This window comes from Heterocephalus glaber, unplaced genomic scaffold, assembly GCF_053883595.1.
Source record: "Heterocephalus glaber isolate CG9 unplaced genomic scaffold, H.glaber_assembly_v1.0 deba00000470, whole genome shotgun sequence".
In the NCBI taxonomy this organism is placed as follows: Eukaryota; Metazoa; Chordata; class Mammalia; order Rodentia; family Bathyergidae; genus Heterocephalus; species Heterocephalus glaber.
In genome coordinates, this window is record NW_028258145.1 from 1,306,431 (window position 1) to 1,329,976 (window position 23,546).

Below are 23,546 nucleotides of genomic sequence, written 5' to 3' on the forward strand. Positions count from 1 at the left end.
GTATCTCATTGTGGTTTTGATTTCTATTTCCCTATGACTAATAAGATCAAGCAAAGTTTCATGTGCTCATTAGCCATTCTTTTATGTTCTTTTATGAGGTATCTTTTCAAGTCTTTTGTGCAATTTTTCTTAGATTCTGACTTTTTATTATTGCACTGTAGGAGTTCTTTATAGCAATGTTTGTCAGCTACCTACATTGCAAATAATTTGTCCAAGTTTGTGGTTTGCTTTTGTATGTTTGTATTGGCATCTTTTGGAGAACAAATATTTTTATTTTTGGAAAAAATCCAGTGTATCAATATTTAATTTAATAACTGGTAATTCTTGTGACTAAGAAATCTTAGTTTACCTCAGCCTCCAAAGATATTCTACTGTGTTTTCTTCTGAGCATTTTGTAGCTTTCCCTTTTATATTGAAGTCTATGATCAACCTCTAATTAATTTCTGCATATCATGTGTAAAATAGGTCCTAGTTCACTTTTTTCCATTCAAATAGCTAGTTGTTTCCTGCACTATTGAAAAATTATCCACTCATCATTAAATTTCTTACACAGACCTATCAAAAATCAAATGAATAAAAGTGTATGGTTTAGTTTCTGGAGTTGATAGTGCTCTACTGATCTGTTCATCTTTATGACAACACTATCCTGTTTGGATTATTGCTGCATTAGCACAAGCTTTGAAATAAGGCAGTGGTAATCCTCAGTTGGTCTTCAATTTCTTTTTAGGGCATTTTCATTTCTATATGAATTATCAAAACAGGTTGTGAATTTCTACAAACATTCCTACTAAGTTATTGATGGAGATGGTGTTGGATTTAGATTCACTGGAGGAGGATGAACATTGAAGCAGTACTGAGCCTTTCCATGCATGAACATGGTGTGCTTCCACAGCTATTTAGCTTGCTTCGCTTACTCCCTGCTTTGCAGTATTCAGTATATGGATCTTGGATATTTTAGATTTTTATTGTTAAAAGTATTCCTAAGAACCTCATGTTTTTTAATTATATTGTAAATTGAATTTTAGTTTCCAACTGTTTATTGATAGCACATAAAAACAAAATTTGTTTTGGATATTGTATTTATATCCTGTAGCTCTACTTTGATTTATTAGTTCTTATAGTGTTTTGTTCAGTAAGTTTAGATTTCTATGTAAACAATTATTTCATCTGCAGATTAACACAGTTGTATTTCTTCCTTTACGATCTTTATGTTGTTTTTTTCTGCTTTGTTGCACTGGCTACATTCTTAAGTCAAATAAAAGTGGTAAAACTAAATGTTCACCTTGCTCTTTGATTTTAGGAGGAAACTAATTTTTCATCATTAGATAATATGTTAGCTACAAATTTTTTGTAGATATATGATTCCAAAATTGAGGAAATTCTTTTCTATTTGGTAAGACTTTTTATTATGAACTCATGTTGAATTTTGTCAAAATTTTTTCACATTATAAAAAATTTCTCTTTTGTTGTATTATTACTTTGTTGTAAATTTCATTGACTGATATTTTGAATGTTATATCCATCTTGCATTCCTGGAAGAAATACCTCTAGGTTATGTCATATTTTCCTTTTTCATTGTATTGCTGAATTCAATATTTAATATTTATTAAATAATTTTACCTATATTCTGAAGACTATTCATTTGTAATTTTTTCTTTATACTGCACTAAATTTTTGGTATCAATCTTATGCTAGTTTTTATGTAAGACTTGTACTATTTTGTCCTTAAATGACTGATGTGATTCAACTTGTTCATAACCTCAGGTGGGCCTTGCTTATTTTAACAGCCATGATAATGTCTAACTTTTAATTATAAGGTTCATACCATTTAAATTTGGTGTAGTTATTGATATTGATACTGGTATTTATAGTCTTACCTCCTTTGATTTTTTCTTTCTTTAATTAAAGGGTCCCCTTTTGTTTCAGTCTACTTTCTCTATTATAATATATATTCTTTACATATGACAAACTATCTTGAATTAGCATTATGCCATTTTATATATAATGTGGGAACCATAATAGATTCCATTACACTACAACTCATACTTTATGCTCTTGCTGACATACAGTTCACTTCCAAATGTCATAAACCTTAAACAATTTAAAATACGTTTGTGTTAAACAGCCAGCTGAATTCTAAAAAGTTGAATTCTGAAAATCTACATGTTTAGCATTTTCATTCTTTTTCTTTAGTTTACGTCTGAATTTTTGCTAGTTTTATTTTGATTAGCTTGTATTTCTTACTTTCCTTAGCATTGTTGGTAGTTCAGATTTGCCGTTGACAAATTCTACCAGCTTTCCTTTACCAGAAATGCTTATATATATATATACACACACATATGCTCATTTATAAATATATATAAATATATATATTTATATATATAATATATAAATGCTCATATATATGCATATATATGTATATTTGAATCAAGGCATTTGTTTTTCCTTTCAGCAGCACTTTAAAAGTATCTTTCCCCTGTCCTTTGGCTCTACAGTTTATAATGAGTACCCAACCATTATTCTAGCATTGGTTTCCTGTATCTAATATTATTACTTGTCTGACTACTTTTAAAATTTATTGTTTGCCTCTGGTTTCTGTAGTTTTATTGTGATGTGCTCCTGTTATGTTTGTTTCTGATCCCATATTATGCTAAAATCTTGCTGTGCTTTCTGAATTTGTGTACTGTTATTTTAATAAAACATTTTAAAATTTAAAAACTTTTTTTTCTGTCCCATTCTATTTTTTATCTCCTCCTCATTTTCCAGTTGTGTATAGTTAGAGTGCATGATACTGTCCCATGGGTCACTGGGGCTGTCCAATATATCCATTTTCTCCTCTGTGTAGCTTAGTCCAAATAATTTCTATAGTTCTGTTTTCAGGTTCCTTTGTCCCATATAGTCTACTGTTAATCTCATCCAATTAAATTTTTATTTAAAAGACTGAATTTTTAGTCCTAGTTTTCTCATTTGGTTATTATTTAGTTTCAAAAAATCTGAAATTCCCCATCTTTTCATTCATTATATACATATGCTCCTGCCCACTCTTTCATAAATTATGCTAAGGCATATCTACAAGATAGAGTATTCCACAGTTATAAAAGTCAATGTGCTAGGTTTCTATGAACTGGTACGGAATGATTTTCAGGAAGTGTGTTAAATGGGGGGAAAAGTGCAAAAGAGTATCTACAGTGTGACAGAGGAATATCAATATTGTGCTCCCTCAAGGAAGAAGGTACTATATGGAGTCATGCAGGTATCTGCTCATTTGTAGGAAAGAAACACAGGAAGGATAAGCCAGAAGCTAGAGACTTACTACTTATGTGAGCTGTGTGGAAGAAAAAGGAAGAAATGGAATCGGAGTGATCAGGATGAGAAAGGAGTGGTAGTTCTTTAAATGTCCCTGTCTGCATAGCACTTAGTCTTAGAAACTTTGCAAATGATGAAGAAAGAAAATCAATCAGGATGCAAGGGAACCCAAAGTAGAAAATGAATAGTAACACACAAACCTTGTGTTGTAAGTGGAATGAAGGGTAGAAGAAAAACTAATTGAAGAACTTTGGAAATACTATTTTTACTAGCCATCATAAGACTGAAGTCACACCAGAAAATCCTGTATTCTAGTTAGTAAATGTATTACTTACCAGGGTAGGAGTTAGTGATTCTGAAACTACTTAAAGTGTATAGTGGGAATGAGTAAATAAATAAACACATAAGATACCGTGAAAGCTAGGTTTCCACCTTCTCAGAAAAAGAAGTTATAAGTAGGAAATAGAAAAGGTTAGAGCAAAAGCTGTTGCTTGTATTAAAATCAGAGCTATCAGTATAAATATAAATGCATGAATATGTATGTATATATATATTTTTTTTTTCTAGCTTTTATCAGGCCTAGAAGCAGAGACCACTCTGTGCTCAGACATCTAAATACCCAATAAAAGATACCTGGGCTCCTTAGAGAAATGACTAATTACAAGGCTGGTGGGAAACTGCAAGATGAACCAGAAAGAAAGTGTTCAAAGAATTAGGGCACATCAAAGGGACATAAGGGACAGCGTGAAGGAGTTCTCAGCGCCAAAGCTTGGAAAAAGCTGTTCAAAAAGATAAATAATGGATAATATTAGACTTAATTCAAAAGCATAAAACAATAACAACTCACTGAATAAATACTTGGGGGAGGGGGACTGCTCAGTGGTACAGCACTTACCTAGCATGTGTGAGCCCCTGGGTTCAAGCCCTAACATCACAAAAAACAATTGGGAGAGATGCGAGAGCTCTTGCTTCCAGTTAATAAATGTGGTACGCGCAAGAAAAATAGAAAATCTCCATTAGGCAAGCCCCACAGTATTCATTGTTTCCATGAAGATTCACTGATAGATGCTAAAAATAGTGAGGGAATGTTTGAGGAAAGACATATCTGCATAGTCAAATATCAGTTCCATCTTTGCCCTTGGTGACTGTGATACCTTGAAGAAACCACTAGTGTTCTTGATCTTCAGGTTCCTATCTATGAGAGAGTTTGACCAGATGATCCCAAAGGTCAATGTCAGCTCTCATACTCCCATGGAAATGGCTGTACCGCTCTTATAATTATCAGAAGTGTAACTACCTTTTCTTTTCCTTACCTTTACTTCCTCTTCTTCCTTCCATTTCCATTCCTTTCTCATAATAGGATTGTCTTAGAAGAGAATATAGGGCTTTGTGAGCAAAAGATGGAGAAAGCTGGAAGTGATGGGAAAGAGAAAATGCAACTCCTCAAATGCAAATGGTGACTGGGTTACTATAGGGTAGACAGGGAGCAAGGGAGATGCAAACACTCAGCAGAAACACTTTCTAGTCAGCCACAACAAACAGTGAAGTGCCAAGCTGAGCCTTGAAGCATTGAATTCTAAGGGATGACACAGTCTGCCTTGGCTCTTCCTGCCTGTCCACTCCTGGGTCTCTCCAAACCACCACATACCCGATCCTGAGCCACCACGAATAGCTTCCTGTGATGTCACCTGCTCATTCTCTCAAGAGTTTCAGGGTTTTAATCCTTATCTCTTACTGATCAGTGGGACTATGCTCTGTACTACAGAACTTTCAAGGACCAATGAGCAGAAAGGACTCTCACTTTTGCACAAGGTGGCCCTTGTATAGGCAGCTGCCATGCTCTAAAGATATAAAGAGGGTCCCTTTCCAAGCCATCAGGTTATCTTCCCAACCCAACTTGTCCTTGGGAAGTAAGAAGGTACATCAAACTCAAGGCAGGTCATGGGTTCAGGAAACTTGAGCGCCAATCCTATTTTCTGTCTTTGATAATCTGTGTTTGAAACAAATCTCTTCACATTTCTGTGGCATAAGATTTTTAGTAAAATATGTCCTCTTCAGGTTACTGTATCGGTTTTTTAAAACCAAATAAAGAGACAAGCTGCTATCACTCTGTGCCTATCTCTACTCTCAAATTCCCAGTACAGTGCAAGAAATCCAGCACTGGATTTTGTTGAATGCTTTTTCTGCATCTATTGAGATGATCATATGGTTTTTGTCCTTGACTCTGTTAATATGGTGTATTACATTTATTGATTTACAAATGTTGAACCATCCTTGCATCCCTGGGATAAATCCGACTTGGTCAGGGTGTATGATCTTCTTGATGACCCTCTGTATTCTGTTTGCCAGTATCTTGTTGAGGATTTTTGCATCTATGTTCATTAGGGAGATTGGCCTGTAGTTCTCTTTTTGGGCTGGGTCTTTCCCTGGTTTTGGAATCAAAATAACACTTGCTTCCAGGAATGAATTTGGGAGTATTGCTTCCCTTTCAATTTCCTTGATGAGTTTAAAGAGTAATGGCATTAGTTCTTCTTTAAATGTCTTGTAAAATTCAGCAGTGAAGCCATCTGGACCTGGGCTTTTCTTTGTTGGTGAATATTTTATTACATTTTCAATTTCATTCATTGTAATTGGGGTGTTTAGAATTTCTATATCTTCTTCATTTAACTTTGGCAATTCGTATGTATCTAGGAATCTGCCCATTTCTTCTGTGTTTTCCATTTTATCAGAGTAGAGATTCTCGAAGTAGGTATTGATGTGGAGAAAGGAACCCTTCTCCATTGCTGGTGGGAGTGCAGGCTGGTGCAACCACTGTGGAAGTCAGTATGGAGATACCTCAAAGAACTAGGACTAGAGGTCCCATTTGACCCAGCTATTCCCCTCCTGGGTATTTTCCCAAAAGAATTAAAAGAATCATACCACAGTGATATATGTGCACCCATGTTCATAGCGGTACAGTTTGTAATAGCTAAAGCTTGGAAGCAGCCTGTCCCCATCAATTGGAAACTGGATAAAGAAGATGTGGCTTTTTTACAAAACAGAGTACTACTCAGCCATAAAGAACGAAAAACTAGAGTCATTTATAGCTAAATGGATGCATATAGAGGCCATACTCTTAAGTGAAATAAATAGGACACATATGTGTAAATACCGAATAGTTTCTCTAGTGTGAGAAACTGATAGTGCAAACAAGGGTTAAAATAATTAAAATGAATAATTGATAATTTGAAACAGGAAAAAAGGTCCAAAGACAAAGAGGTGAAGGGAGGGGAAGAGGAAAGGAAAGGAGGGAAAGGAAAAACTATGAGAAAAGAAAAAATAAATGGAAATGCTGTCTGTGTAAATAGGGAAGGGTGGAGTGGGTAAAGCGTGCACAGGTAATGGGGAAAAAATAAGAACCAAGATACATCATGTACAGGTACAAACACCCAATGATAAATGTAAATGAATTGTATACCTAAAATGTACCAATAAAAGAACAAAAAAAAAAAAAAAAGAAAGAAAGAAATCCAGCACTGGATTTTCTCTCCTGGTCTCATGGACAATGGTCTTCCCAGCTCCTCTCAGCTGACCAAAGCTCTTGAAGACCCCTGATTGATGGACAGTCTGATAATCCCTTTCCCACGCATGTGCCAGGTATATGCCATCCAATCATCAATGCAGACAGCTTGCATTTTCCACAAACGAGAACTTGGGTGGGATTCCCAGTGCCTGCTGGATGACCTGAGCAAAGATACTGTGGTCTAAAACTCTAACAACCAGAAGAGTTGGCATTGCCTGTTAGAAACACCACCATTATAGAAACATTGTGGCTTTATTGCATTTTAAACATCTAAATCAAGAGCTTTAAAGTCAAACACCCTTAAAGAGCAGTTAGGTTTTGTTTGACCACAATAATAAAAATAGTAGGTGACTGTGTTTTTTTCTAAATAGAAAATGCTACGAAGTTACATTTCTAATAATCATGTTTCAAGCTTGTACCAATCTCAATCCAAGTCTCCAATCCTGAATAAGCAAAAATAACTTAGGTAGTTGTTTTCAAATTAGTTTACTAGCCCTGGATTTTGAGGCTCATTTGCAGTGCTCATCTGAAACCATTTCTCTTTGTCTTGTGACTTAGCCTTGTATTGTAGAGGAAAATATCCTGTGCTTTATTTCTTAATCTTTCTTGGGGATTCTTATACACTCTGAAATGAGGGCATGCCTACTGTGGTGGGAGATTGTAATAGGTGATGAAAGACAAAATATGAGCCAAGTCCAGGTAACTAGAACTATTTTCAGCCCATCTCTGGTCTCACTGACCCTACCAGTCCAATGTTGGTTATGCACATTAAAAAATAAGCAGTCATTTGTTAAATATACTGATTACTGATGATCTTTTTTACTACAGATTTTTCTCCACAGAATGACAGAAGTGCCCAACAGAATACTCTCAATGTGACAAGCCACTGGTTTATCCCCACCCTGCCCCATCTCCCCACTATGGGGAATTGACAAGGCAGCCATGATGAGCAGCTATTTGCAACATGATTTTGGAAAACTGGGTCCCCATGAGAGAACAAGCCTTTGAAATCCCCTGATAATGTATTGTCCCTTCTTGGAGTAGCCAGATTTCACTCAGATTGGGGCTAGGAAATGCCCTTTGGTCTGCCAGTGGCCAAGGAGGGTGATGGTCCCATGTAGTACCTTGGAAGCTTACTTCTCCAGTTTTTCAAAATACTGTCTTCAGAATTGAAAGTCTAAAAACTACCCCCTTTACATTTTGCTTAAATATGTATATTCTTGCAAAAACTGCTGACTATTTTTGGTTTCAGACGCTCTATTAATTATCCATGGCTGTGTAACAGGTAACTGTATCTCCAAATTTGTCATCTTAAAAAGACTCTCATTATCTCACACAGTCTCTAGGGCTGGGAATCTGCGAATGCCTTGGTTGGATGCTTCTGCTCAAGTGTTCTCATGAGACTGCAATCTAGGTGTTGACAGTACCAGTCATTGCCATTTCTGGAGATTTTATTAGGGCTGGAAGAAGCATTTCCAAGTTCATTTATAAAGCTTTCGGTGAGAAGCCACATGGTGTACTTATGACATGATTTCCCCTAGACTGAATTGTGAAAGACAGAGAGATGAAAGAAGGGTGAAGGAGAAAGGGAGAGAGGGGGGACAGAGGGGAAAAGAGGGACATTAAGGTACCAGCCACAGCAGGGTCACTTATAACCCAGTCTCAGGGGAGAGATGCCACCACTTCTGAAGTGGTCTATCTGTTACACAGGCCTTGGTACAATGTCAAGACTACATAAGGGTGTTACCACCAGGAGGCAGGATCACATCCTGGACCCCAGCTATTACAGTCCATTCTCAGGCTCCCAATGATTAATGTTCTTCCTAAACACACTCACACTTTCCTGTAAAGGTTTCATCCCATTGTACAGCATTGGCTCAAAATCCTACATCGCATCATCCACACCCAGCCCAGGTGCAGGTAAGGCTCCCAGACACCATCCCTATGCATTCTCTTGCCTTGAACACTAACTAAAGGGACAAGTTATCTGTTGTCTACATGGCCAATACGAAATAGCAGGGCAGGATGGGATAAATGTACATAGATTCTTACTCAAAAAGGAGTAAAACTGGAAGAGCACAGGTGTTACTGATCCATAGCAATTCTGAAACTCAAGTGGGCTAGTGTGGGAAGTTCCTCGACCAGGACTCAGGCCTGACAGTACCCAGGCATCATTATTCTTCCAGGCTCTTGGCTCCACTCCCTAAGCGCTTGGGTTTTCCCTCTGAGGTGTCCTTCCTTTTTCATGAAAGGCAGTATGTGTTTGTGGCTGGGTGTTTGTCTCAGTCTGTTTTCTGGTTGTGGAAGCTTGGTGGCCCAAAGGCTCTATTTGCTTTGTATTGTCTCAGTGTCTTGTAGCACAAGCTGAAAGTTGCTTGTCTGATATAATTTTTTTAAAAGCTTGGTGCACCTTCTATAAATCTTTTGGAGGCTCAATTAGACGAGAGTCACACCCACAAATCTCTGACATTTGACCCTTGGAGTGTGGAGCAGGCTTAAGGACAATGTCCTTTGTCTTCATAAAAGCTCTGTAGCTTGGTTAAGAGGGTCTGTGAAGCATACCCTTAATCTCTTCAAAGGGCCTTTTTCCTGACTGAAAACCCAGCATTGACCTTTCTCAGTTCTTAAAGGGTTTTGCAGTTTTATCTTGGGCTTTATCTTTAGACCACAATTTCAGAGTGTACCCTAAATTATATTTTTGCTTTGAAAAAATATTTTAGCCTTCTTTTTTTGCTATGGGTTGAGTTGTACCTTCCAAAAAGATATGTTGAAATACTAAGCTCTAGTACTTCTGCATATGGCTTTCCTTGAAAATAGGGTCTTTGTGGACATAAAAAAGTTAAGATGAGGTAATTAGACTGAGCCTTGACAGAATTACTGGAGCTTTTATAAGAAGAGACACCATGGGCACAAAGGCACAGAGGAACTGCCATGAAAGGCTGCAATAGGGCAGCAATCTGCAAGCCAGGAAAGGCCTCAGGGGAAAGCAACCCTGCTATCACTTTGATCTTGGACTTCCAGCCCCCAGAACTAGGAGAAAACAATTTCAGTTGTTTATGGCACTTAATCTGTGGTATTTTGTTATGGCAGTCTGAGCTAATAATATATCAACTTTGTGAAAGAGATGTGAAAATATCTTGCTATTCCTAGTATGTACCTACTCACCTTCTTTTAAAACTTTTAAAAAATAATTTTTGTTTATATACATATAATATATATACTTATAGATCAACATATATATAGTAATTAAATTTATTTCTATTCAAACCACATATGCTTATATTTGTTTCTAACCTAATCTGACAGTCAACATTTTTACTAGGAGGACTGACACCTCCTTCATTTCATATTGTTACCTATTTTAAATCTAATCCCCTATTTCCAGTGGTGGGAGCTGGAGGGATTTATACCCTTCCAGAATAGAAATGTATCAGAAGCTGCCTCTCCATGGTTTGCTGTGGACTGAATCAAAAGGTCACATGTAATGGAAGGTTGTTTTCAAGGAATTACCAGATCAGTGTAACTCAAGTTCAAAGCACTAATCTTTGAAAATAGGGAGCCAGGGAGAGGAGTCCTGAACTGAGCCAAGTTAGAGACAAAGGCAGGATCACACTTACTGGAAGCAGATTTAGAGGAGAATCTTGGCGATATTCTCAAACTAAAGAGCGATTGGCAGTGGGAATTTTTAAGACAGCTCTCTCAGTCTGAGAATAGATATACCTGAGTGACCTCCAAGAACACATCTTCTGACTTGTTCTTTGCTCTACGTCTGATACACAAACTTCTGCCTGCTTACTTATTATCTTTGCTTAATTTTCTGCAGTGATTTGGAAAACAAGCATCCTGTGTTCAGTCCTCAAGTTAGCTTTTAATTTAATGAAATATATATTATAACCCACACTTCTCTAATTGTCAAATTCAGAACAAAAGATATTTTTACTTTACTCTTCATCTTACCTTTAAAAAATAGTATAGGCCCAATATATTATAGAACCAGTTAGCCAGCTTCTTAAAAACTCATATTCATTTCAAAAAACATTTTTAGCTTTTCTATTTAATTTTATAATTCTTTTTAAAAACACACAGATCTTGGCTTCACAGGGACAACCAATCCTTTTTTAGTTTGATTTCCTTATTTTTTGTCTTATTAATTTTAATTATTTTAATGTCCTATGTAGTAGGTGTTTGAATAATTTTTCAGAGAAGTGAAATTGCTTCTAATTCTGTAAATATGTTTCATTAACTATTTTTATGAATTGAATTTGGCTTAGAGTAGTATGAGTAGACCTTGAAGCTTCCTCTTTAGAAGAGCATTAATTCATATGGAGCTAGTGGATAAAGAGTGGAACTATCCTAACTTCTTTATCTCTGTGGCTTAACTATTATTTTCTGTTTGCTTGCAGGATATTTCTTTATTCTAAATTTTTAGGCTATGTAGAAGTATGGTTCCTTTTCTCATTACTATGAAAATTCTTATACTCAAGAAAATATTTTTTCTATTATGTCTGTGGTTATTATTTGTGGCATTTTCAGAAATATTTGCTATCTATAGGTTTTATTTCTACCATTTCTACTGTGTTTATTTTCTTCCCTTGCAATTTTATCTTTATCTTTTTCTTTTATAGTCTTGGAAGGCTTGTTCACAAAATGTATTTTCTCTGTTGTTTATTCTGCTCTCTAGTGCAAGGTAGAACTTTCATCTTGGCTTATATCCCTCCCCTACTTTAGCTGGCTGCATGTTTGATAAGATCAGGGTAAACAGGTGACTGAATCCACCTGAATGTGCTCTTGTGGTCTGATGAGATGAGCCTCATCTCAGCTCTAACCTTGGACGATGAACTGATTTGTATAACCCCTGGCTCAGCTTCTGGCACAGTCTTACCAGTGTGGCTCTGTTGCACAGAGAAATGTCTTAACTTCTTATTTCCAGGGCTCTTCTGCCTCCAGAACATTTCCTAAAAGAATACTTGTTTCCATATTTCCTGGACCCACTTCTTTTTACCCCCTTTGTGTTTTACTGGAAGACGCAACTATAATTGATATGAAAAGAGACTAACAGGAGGGGAGAGTTGCAGGACACCTAACTCCCATGCAGAGGGAAAGCAGCAGCCTGGGTCCTTGTTTTGGCAGCCCTGAGCCCTGAGCAAGGGAGTAGAATGAGTAAAGCTTTTCCTGGGTTGTTGGTGGCTCTTTATGTTGGATCAGTAGAGAAAACAGATATTCATGGGTTGGGGGTGGTTTTTCCTCAAACCTACTTCAGAGGTACTGCCCTTGGTGGATATCCCCTCTAGCTTTCCATCAATGCTAATGCAAAGTCTTAGGTTTTTGCAGAGATTCACAGTTATTTTAATAGGAAATAGAGTGTATTTCAGCCTAACACAGTGTTAATTTTCACATATGCCAGATGCACTTTTTCCCACCAGAGAACAATGTATTTGTTACAGAACTAGAACAAAGATATTTCAATTCTGGTAAGGGTTAAAAAAAAAAATCACTCCACTTGTCACTTCTCATGGCAGCCAAATGATGATGCTGGTGAGTGGAATTCCAAAAGATGACATAAAGTGGGTTAAACAGGAATGTGCTGGCTGCCAACACAAGCAAGGCTGTCCTGCAATGTGGCCTAAAGCGATGCTGGCCATGTCTAGAAGCTCGTAATTAAGCTGACTCATTCTCTACTAAATTTAGCAGATAGTTCATCGGCAAGGATATACCCAAAACACATGTCAAAAGGGAAAAAAATATAACACCATATATTTTTACCTTATGATAAATTCTGTCCACTAAGCCCCCCTGAAGAACTCTTTCAGGAAAATTCACTGCTTTCAACAGAAAGGTAAGGTCACTGACTGTATCCATGTTCAATGCCAAGAAACTGAAGGGAAAACACTGACTACCATCAATATTTTGACTTCACCAGAAAATTTCATTAGAGAGAAATACAGGGGATTTGTTTTTTCAAAAAAAATTTTCTTCTCAGAAAAGTATTGCAGAGAGTCATATCCTACCCATTCCATCTCTCATTGGCTGTACGTGTGCTTCTTTTCAGTTGGTTTTTTTTTTTTTGTGAATGCTTGGTTCAAGTTTATTGTACATATGTTTTCTTGTGGTAGAGAGATCATTTGTTTTCTTGCTTTTTTCACTGAATGTTGTATTATAAGTAATTTTCAATATTTCATAAATTCTTTCTTTCTTAACAGCTATATAATTCCCATCAAGTGAGTCTTTAGCGATGTACTCAACCACTGTTGAATAACTGTTACAACCAAATATTAATTACCAAGTGTAAATGTCACAAAGTATTTGTCAGTGGATAATATTTATTAGATACATTATATATCAGGAGCTGTGATAAAAACTTGCTATGAGTTATTCAATATTCTCAGTAATTGTAGGATGCAGATACTGTAATTATCCAGAAACTGTGCTCTGAAAGATTCTGTAACCTTCTCAAGGTCACACAGGCAGAATACAGCCGAGCTCAGGTTTTGTCTTAGGGGCACCAGATTTGAGGGAAGAGATGGTGTGGAAGGCTGTGGACAAGCACAGTGTAAGATGCCGTGGAGATGGAAACTTTCTTCAGCAGGTAGTAATCTCCACCTTCCCCATTCGGCAAATGGGGGAACTAAGGCACAGGGGAGTTAAGAGACTTAAGCACAAACTGACTCAAATTAGTCCACTGCATGGGCCTTTTCTCATGTAACTCTCTCTGTTGGGCTAATTTTGTGCCTCTCCTCCATGAACCTTTAGATTACCTAGATAAAAAGATAAAGGGTCAGTTCATACTCAGGGTTTCCCATAGCAGACCCACATCCTAGAGAGGTAAATTATAAACCCAAATGTTTAGATTCCAATTTACTAAATGTTAAAAACCTGTTATTGATAATCAGAGGCAAGAGAGAAACTTTCAGAAGGGAGAGAGGGGGAGAGGATAAAAAAGAATTAAGATGTGTTATGTACATGAGCCAACTCCCCACAATCATTATGAATCTACTAAAGCATGTTCTCATAAAAATAAAAATTAAAAATAACATTGAGAAATACCACACCAAAAAAGAAGCACTTTCAAGGCATTTTTATACAGCATTTTTGAGATTATCAAGAGCTAAATTAATAATTGCCATTCATTTAGACAGGCAAGGCAAATGGGAGGTTATTTACAAGCCAATTACCTGGAAATCTGAATGACCATCTAACAGTGCTTATTCTGAATTTGGGCTTTGGAAGGGTGAGTTTTTGTTTTAATCTATTTAACAAAAAGCATAAAGAACTTTCATAGTTTATTGAAAAGTATGTTTTAGTCATTCCAGGGGCTGTTTCTGTGAGACCTGGTGGCTGTGAATGTGGTCACTGGAAACCTCCTTCGTATCTTGGGACATCTGTAATCAGTGTCCGTCTACTTGTGGGTGTGAACTCCATGTGCTATAGGAGAGATCACTCCCACTCACCCTGAGTCCCACGCCAGCCCTGGCCACAGAGATAGCCCTGGGAACTCAACCAGGGTAGAAAACTGTGAGGATTCCTTAAAAATAGAAATATAACTAAAGGTTTCCACCTCCTCATCACTTGTGTTTTATAAGAAGGTCAAAATGACTCTATATTTAAATAAAGTTTAAATTAAATACAAATGCACTAGATATTCACCTGAATGACTAAAATTAAATGCATTGGCATCAAATATTGCCAAGGATATGGAGAATGAAAAACTTTTGTACTTGCTGGTAGAAGTGTAAGATGTAAAGCACTTTGGAAAAAGTTCCCAGTTTCTTATAAAACTAAAGAAACACATTGCTAAGACCTAGTAATTCCATGCTTACTATTTGCCAAAGAGAAATAAAAACAAATCCTCACAAAAAAGTTATGTCAGAATGTACACAGCCATTGTGCTCATTGGAGTGAAAAATTGGAAGCATCCCAGGTGTCTATCCATCATAAGAGAAGGAAAATAAATCCCAGGATATCCATAAAATAAAATATTACTCACTCATACAAAGGAACAAACTAATATATATGACACTATAACTGACTCTCAAAATGCATTACAGTAAGTTATTGAGCTATCCACAAAAGGGAACAGACTGTATGTTCCATTTATATAAAATTCTAGAAGAGAAAAGTCTAATCTGTAGTGGAGTAAGTTAAAGGATTGATGCATGGATATACAGTTGTGTGCTGTGTAATAACATTTCAGTCAGCAATGAATTACCTATATAATGATGGTCCCATAAGATTATAACAAAGCTGACATATTTCTGTCATCTAGAGACATCATAGTCATCATAAGGTTGTAGCACAACACATTGCTCATGGGTTTGTGGTGACATTGGTATAAATAAATTTCCTGTGCTGCCCATCTTATAAAAGGGTAACAACATACAAATATGTAAAATACATAGCAATGGATAATATACAGATGGCTATGTTACTGTCTTATATATTTACCATAGTATACTTTTATCATGATTTTAGAGTGTGCTCTAAAAACAAGTTATGAAAAGTTTACTCTTACATGAGATGCTGTGTTTTGCCAGCAGAAGCTTCAGACACTTCCTGCATTTCCTGAGTGACTGACCGACACTGTCCAAGTTCATGTAACCACACTTTAGAATGTTCACACGATGGCAACACTGCCTGATGACTCGTCTCTCAGAACTAAGCCTTGTCCTCAAGTGACACATGGCTGTATGTGTGCAACAATGATATTGCAAGAACCGTAATGTGTTTATGCACAAGAGATGAGCACATGAATGCTTGCGGCAAAGTCTTTTCAACTTTGCTGAATGTTTGAAAATATTCACAATACAATATGGAAATTGCACATTCAAGTGCAGGGTAGAATCTTGACTTTCTTCAACACTCAGCACCTCTTTGCAGTTCTTACACTGAGAGCATGAGGGTGACAGTTGTGGGCTCCCCTAGAGAATGAGGAGAGGCAGCACTGGCCAGGACAAGCACCGGCAGAGGGAAGCTGTTAGCAAAGCTGGTACGCCTCCCTCCCAGCACCATTTCCTTCCAGGGCTCACTTCCTGCCAAGCTGCACCTGCTTCACCTGGTCTCCAGAGCCTTTTCAGAACCATGACTAGCTCCCCCTAACGTCTAAATGAGAGGTGGCCTCTGGGTATCTCCCAAACAGACTGCCCCACTGGAGGGACTTCAGAGTAGTAGGAAGTTCTCAGACCATCTTCCCTTGGGTGCTTCCCTGGCCTCATCAGTGTGATCTATGTTCTGTTCTGCTGGAGTGTGAGCTCCACAGAAGCCAAGACACTAGTCACCACTGTGTCACCACCGTGTAGAGCAGTGGACAGCACACAGAGAGTCCTGAAAACATGCTGATGACAAGGACTTTCCTTAACACAAAAACCAGAGTGAGCAAAGTGCGGGAACTTAAGTGGATAAGCACAGACAGGCTGAATGAGTAAAATCTGGGTGTGTGGGAGAGAGATGTGCACTGTTTTGGAAGTTAATAAGCGACACAAAAATAAATGGGCTAGAACTTTCCAAATATTTACAATTGGAATACTGCCTTTGGCACATCTTAAATCTATCCTGGAAAATTTGCTAGGAATATAGATTTGCATATGGGCGAGAGCATGTCATGCTTTCAAAATGATGGAAACAAGCCCTGCTCTGCTATCTGGAAAAGAAATGAAAGGGCAAATGATTTGTGGCCAGTTAGGGAACGAGTTTCCTGAAAAGATGAAACTATTTCTGCTGGGGAATTGTACTATTCTTTCAACTCCTTGTACACTGGAAAATTTTCAAACTAATAAGTTGGAGGAAAATCTATCAGTACCATAAAATTCCTGCTCAGGGCTAGAAATATTAAAAAGATGTACTGATTTACTGCAGTGTGTGAAGACAAATTGAGGCATACAAACTAAGAGAAACTTGAAGAAATAGTCCTGGGATGTGAGAGCTTATGTTTCCAAGCTTAAGATAAACTACAATTTGAATAAACAGAAACATGAGCAGCAATAAAGGAAAAAGAAAAAACAGAGTATAATTTCTAAATTTCACTTCATCCCAGTGGTTATGAAAGTCCCATACCACCACTTATTGTATTTTCCATGATTTAATCAGGGTTGTGAGATTGTATTTTCTACTGAATAGTTGCTTTGGAAATTAGTTCAATACCTGTGGATTGTGGAGTCCAATAAATCTGCTTCCAAATAAAAATAATAATTTTAAAAGAACACAAAAGAAAAAGCAAAGAATAAGCTCCAAGATTAGAATAAAATGAATACGATGAGGCCGGGGATTTAGCTCAGTGGTCCCTGCGCCTGTGTTGCAAGTGCAAGGTCCTGAGTTCGATTCCTGATACCAAAAAAAAAAAATGAATATTATGTTTTTGTGTATGAAACAGTGAAATAGAAAACAAGGGGGCTGGGGATTTATCTCAGTGCTTCTGTTGCCTCCCTTGCAAGCACAAGGTCCCAAGTTTGATCCCCAGTACTAAAAAAAAAAAAGAAAAAAGAAAAAAAAAGAAAGAAAAAGAAAAGAAAATGAGGTACAACAGAGATAATCAACAAAAGGAACAGCAGGTTGTCTGAAAAAAAATAAAACAGACAAACATCTGGTAAGACTAAGCAACATCAACAACTGCCTTCCTAAAAGACACAAAAGATAATCTGAAGCACAGATAACCACAGATCTAACAGAAGTTAAAAAGATAGAAAGCAGTGTGAAATACTTATACCAAAAAATTAAAAACCAAATGGATAAATTTCTAGAAAAATACAATTTACCAAAACTGACAGAAAAGGAAAAATCCTAAAAGTCCTAAAACAATTAAATGAGCTAAATGATCAAGACCAGATCATTTTAAAATAATTTACTGAATTCTTTCACACAATAAGAAACCACTCTTAAAATAGCTCTATGAGACCAGTAAAACTTTGACATAAATCTAAATTAGGGAGGTATAAAAATAAAAAATTATAAGCTTAAGCATATAACCCCCCCATACTAACAACCCCAGCCAAGGAAAGTAGAGAGATGAGTATACAGCATAACAAAATCAATTGCCTCTTAAGCATTGGAGATAGCTTAACATTATTAGAAGGTCTATAAAGACTATTTATCAAGTTAACAGAATAAAAAAAAAATAAGATCATTCCACTAGATGCAAAAAATTCATGATAAAATTTATTATTGTAATTTCAAAAATGTATTAAATAAATGAAGCTTCTTTAGGAAATAAAGTGTCTACCAAAAACTTCAGTAAACACCATTCTTAATACTGAAATGTTAAACTAATTCTTTTTAAAACTAGGAATAATACAAAAAAAACTTCTATGATTAATTCTGTGCAAACTGAATTATAGGCTCTACCCCCAGGTAAGACATGAGAAGTATAAAAAATAACAATGGGAAAGGAAGAAATAAAAAATCATTATTTGCCAATGGTATGATTTTTTATGGAAAAAAACACAAAGAATTTACAGACACATTTAGAAGAAAACTTTACCATCTAGTTTACACATAAAAGCCAACTGTATGTATAATAAACCAGCAACACCATGAAATACAACTTAAAATATATTTTTATAAGAACAACAACAAAATTATAAAACAAGTAATAATAAGTCTGTTAAAGGACGTATGTATGGAGAAAATAATAAAACTCTGGAAGACACTTAGAAGATAAAATCTTTGAGAAAAACATATTTCTATGTCAATTTTTCTGCAAATGTATATAGATTTAATACGTTTTTCAAAGAAAATTTTATCAGGTTTAAAAATTTTTGGTAAACTATACTAACAAAGCATTTATCATTTTAACCATTTTAAGTATAAAGTTCAGTGACGTTAAGCACATTCCCCTCATATGCCTACGATTCCCATCCACCCCTGGGACTTTTTCAATGTCCCAAACTGAGATCCTGTACCCATTAAATAATAGCTACTCCTTATGTCTTCCTCTCTGTACTTGTAACACTCAGTCCTTCTGCTTTCTGTCTTTACCAATTTGAACAACCTAGGTACTTCATATTAACTCAATCTTATAATTTTCTTTTTGTGTTTGAAGATTTTGTTTTATTTTGGGAAACTATGACAAACAGATTCCAAAGCTTCTATGGAAGTACAAAATAGCCAACATAATCCTGAATTATATTTCAGATATAATAACATGATATCATACTAATACTTTATTATAAGGCCAGGGTAATTATGACATTTGGTTGGTACATGAAGGATACATAAGCAGACCAGCAACAAAATAACCCCAAAATGAACTCTTGCCTATATAGAAATTTAATGAATGCCAAAGTGAGCATTATCAACCACTAGGAAAGGATGGTCAGTTCATTAAATGATGCTAGAAAAACAGACTAAGGGAGAAAAAAAAGAAATTAGATCCCTTTCTTAAATCATAGACAAAAAGGTTCCAATGGATTCAAGAATCATACACAAAAGGTGAAATGCTCAAACTTTAAAAATACATGTTCCATGAATTCAGAGTAGACAGCACAGAAAGTTGAACATAAAAGAATGATAAATTATAATTTAACAATTAATAATTTTATTTTTTGATTGTTTTTTGTGATAGAGTCTTGCAGCGTAATCCAGGCTGGCCTTGAACTTATATAGCTGAGGCTGGCCTTGAACTCACAGCAATCCTCTGGTCTCAGCCTCCCAAGTGCTGAGATTACAGGCATGGGCTACCATGCCTGACATGATTTTAGTAATTTAAATTGTATACTTTAAAAATTTGTCTCCCGGAAGGAAGCTCCCCTGCCACCATCCCAAGCTCCTAGGACAGAGAAGGTGAGCTGCGTGGGTGCCAGAAGCACCCCCCCCCCCCGCCCGTGGAAATGACAAGACACATAAACAAGCCTCAAAAACAGACTTCCAGATCACCTACAGCAACCTCAAAGGGAAACGAGATGGAACAATCTGATACTTAACCACCTGGACTCTCTGAACTGGCAACAAAAGAGGACCTGGGAAAAATGAAATCAGAAATAATTACTCAGATAACAGCAAAGATTGTGCTCATGGTGCAATACATGATTAATAAATCTAGAGAGGACACAGATAAAAAAATAGAGGATCTGAGGAATATGATGGAATCCCAACATAGGAAACAAATGGAATCTATAAAACAGATACAAACAGATTTCCAAGAGATTAAAAATTCTATCAAAAGTCTGCACAGCAGAATGAACCAATGTGAGGATAGAATTTCAGATATAAAAGATAAGATTGCAATTAGTGAGGAGGAAAAGAAAAATTGCTTTAAAATTGTAAGGGACCACGAGAAATCAATCCAGCAGCTGCTAGATGATGCAAAGAAGAATAACATAAGACTGATCGGAGTTAATGAAGAAAGAGGAGAGAGTGCAGATGACATAAAAAAACTCTTCACAGAAGTGATGGCAGAAAATTTCCCCAGGAGGGGAAAAGAACCTGACATATAGAAAAGTGAGGCATATAGGACTCCAGCTAGCCTTGATCAAAAAAAAATCTACACATAGGTTTATGATAGTTAGGATTCCAGAAATCCAACTGAAGAATAAAATTCTACAAGCAGTGAGAGAAAAGCAACACATCACATACAAAGGAAAGCCCATCAGAATCACAGCAGACTTCTCAATGCGAACTCTCAAGGCAAGAAGACCTTGGAGTGATGTATTTCAAGCCCTAAAGGAAAACAGCCTCCAACCCAGATTGACGTACCCCGCAAAACTATCTTTCAAAATTGATGGAGAAATAAGATACTTTCATGATAAAGAGCACCTCAGGAACTTCATGAATACCAAACCGGCACTCCAAAAAATTTTAGACAATACCGTAGGAAAAGACAATGAGGATCACAACCCCAGGAAACCCAGCAGAATGAATCCACTGGGTGTGACAAATTAAACGCAAAGAGGGAGAATCCAACAAAAAGAAAAAGTCATGACAAGGCTTTTAAAACTTTTGACTTCATCTCCCTAATGAGTGTATAATTCAATCTTATTATTGTACTGATTAGTATTTTTTTGATTCTAGAGTTGCACACCATTCCTTGTGCTATACTGGCTATTTATCATCTTCTTATGTCTACATTTTAATTGGGTTGTCTATTAATGAGCTCTAAGAATTCTTTATATATTCTGGTCATAGGTTATATGCATTGTAAATATGGTCTGTTTAAGGACTACTTTTCATTTTAATGATGTCATTTAAAGTTCTAAATATTGATGGAATCTCATTTATCAATTTTTTCTTTTATACATCATGTTTTTTGTATCCTAGGTAGTTCTTGCCTACCCTGAATTCATAAATATTTTCCCTTATAATTTCTTCTTAAAGTTTTATACTTTTAGGCTTTCTTATTTAGGTTCATAGATCCCTTCAAGTTATTTTCATGTATGGAAAAAAAAGGTTGAGGTTAATTTTTTATATACGGATACCAGGTGTTCTAGTGCCGTTTGCTGAAGACACTATCTCTTCCTCAGCTCTTGAATCAAGTTTATATTCTATAAAATGCTAATGTTAAATAATCTTTCAAAACTCAGTGGACCATATATGTGTGGTTCTATTTCTAGATTCTCTGTTTTATTCAAATGATCGATATGTCTTTCCTTACACCAACACTGCCTTGATTACAGTAGCTTTAGAAGAAGTCTTAAAATTGGGTGCTAAACGTCTTCCAACACTGTTTTTGTTTTTGTTTTTGTTTTTGGCTTTTCTGGGTCCTTTGTACTCCTACATAACTTTTAAATTTCAATATCCAGTTCTTCATTTATAGCAAGTATACATAGACCTGAATTTTTATATATACCTTGTGTTTTCTAATCCTGTTAAATTCAAGTACAAGTTCTAGGGGCTCCTAGAGATTTCTTAGTATTTTCTCTGTAGATGATCATTTCATCTACATATAAAGATTTTGCTTCTGCCATGCCAATCCTATCCTAGTTGTGTCATTTTATTGCCAGACTATTTTGGTGGGGACTAGGTTTCAAAGTTTAATGGACAGATAAAGAGTAAGCATATCTGCCCTTGTTCCCCACCTTAAGGAGAAAGCATTCTATCTTCTCCCTTCATACAAGGCATTCTCACTGAAAGTATGGAGTACATGTCTTTAATCTGTTGAGAAGGTTGTGTTCTACTTCTAGTCTCCTGATAGCTTTTACCATGAACAGCTGTAGAATTTGGTCCAATACTTTTTCTCCAACTAGTGACAGGATCATGTGGCTTTTTCCTTTCCTCTGTTAAAATGATAACTTTTGGGGGTGAATCTTCCAATGCTGAACCAACACTGCCATCCCTATAACAAAACCACTTTCTACATCCTGCCAGATCTGACTTCTAATAGTTTGTTTTGTTAAACAAATTTCTATCTATGTTCATACTTTTTTCTTCTATTATCTTTATCCACTTTTAGGATTAGCACAATGTTGATTTCCTAAAATGAGGGGAGAGGTGTTCATTTATTTTTTTCTGCTTTAAATATTTGATATAATTTATCAGTTAAAATGTATATGAGCCTGCTGTTGTCATATAGGTAGGTTTTCAAGCTAGGAATATACTTTCTTTAATAGGTGCTATTCAAATTTTATATTTCCTCCAGAGTTAGTTTCATTAATTTGTCTTCCAAGGTACTTCTTAGAAGTTGTCAAATTTATTTCCAAAAAGAGTTTTGTAATATGCTTTCTATATCCTTTTAAATTCTGTAAAATCTGTGGTAATGTCTCCTAGATCTTAATATTGTAATTTTAAAAATGTATAACTGATATTGTGTAACAGGAAGGAAAGGTCTAAAAGAGCAGGGGAATTGGGAGGGGTAGGGGAAGGGAAAAAAGGGAAAGAAAAAAATATGAGAAGAGGAAAAAAATGGAAACAAGGTCTTTGCAAATAGGGAAGGGTGGAGGGGGTGAAGGGAGGGCAAGGGAAGGGGGAAAAAAATAAGAACCAAGAGACTCATGTAATGGTACAAGATCCCAATGATGAATGTAACTGTATTATATACCTAAAATGTACCGATAAAGTTAATGGGGAAAAAAAATTTGTCTTCATCAAAAGATACCATAAAGTGTAAGAGAAGCCATGAACTTGGAAAAGATAATTGTAGTATGTATAATAAGAAAGGACAAAACCCCCCTAAAAATCATTAAAAATAAGACACAAATACACAGAACAGAGGGGTGGGGCATAAAACACACCAGGCATTTCATAAACAGGAAATGCAAGTGGAAAATAGAAATGAAATCATAATCTCCTTTAATACAGAAACTGCAAATTTTTTTCCAATACTGGGAATCGAATTCAGGACCTTGTGCTTGCCAGGCAGACACGGCGCCACTGAGGCACATCTCTAGCCCCAAAGGAACTGCAATTTATAATCTTGGTGAGATCATTTTTATTATTACACTGACAAAAATTAAGGAGTCTGGATCTACAGAACAGATGATTCTGTAGATTTGTATTACCACCTTGAAAAAATACTTTGGCACCATCTAATAAAGTTGAACATTGGAATACTCCACAACAGAGCAATTCCACTTCTAGGTGAAATTGTTTTAGTTGGCAAGTTGTGCAGTGGGTGTATGAACATTAATTTTATATATTCAGTACTTTTTGTACATAACAGATATTAAAATTTTCAAACAGGGGCATGTTGGCCAGTATAGTGGGTGCATGAACAGTAATTTTACATACTTACTTTTTTATATATGTGTGTGTGGTACTA

The 23,546-nt window shown here is 36.1% G+C and overlaps 1 protein-coding gene across 1 annotated transcript in view; it reads right to left on the bottom strand.

The window, feature by feature from the left end:
• Positions 1–23,546, bottom strand: part of Acoxl (acyl-CoA oxidase like) — a 352,250-nt gene that overhangs the window by 90,487 nt on the left and 238,217 nt on the right. Inside the window, 1 exon segment of the mRNA XM_087201767.1 lies at positions 12,632–12,743. Coding sequence (XP_087057893.1) covers positions 12,632–12,743 — 112 coding nt within the window.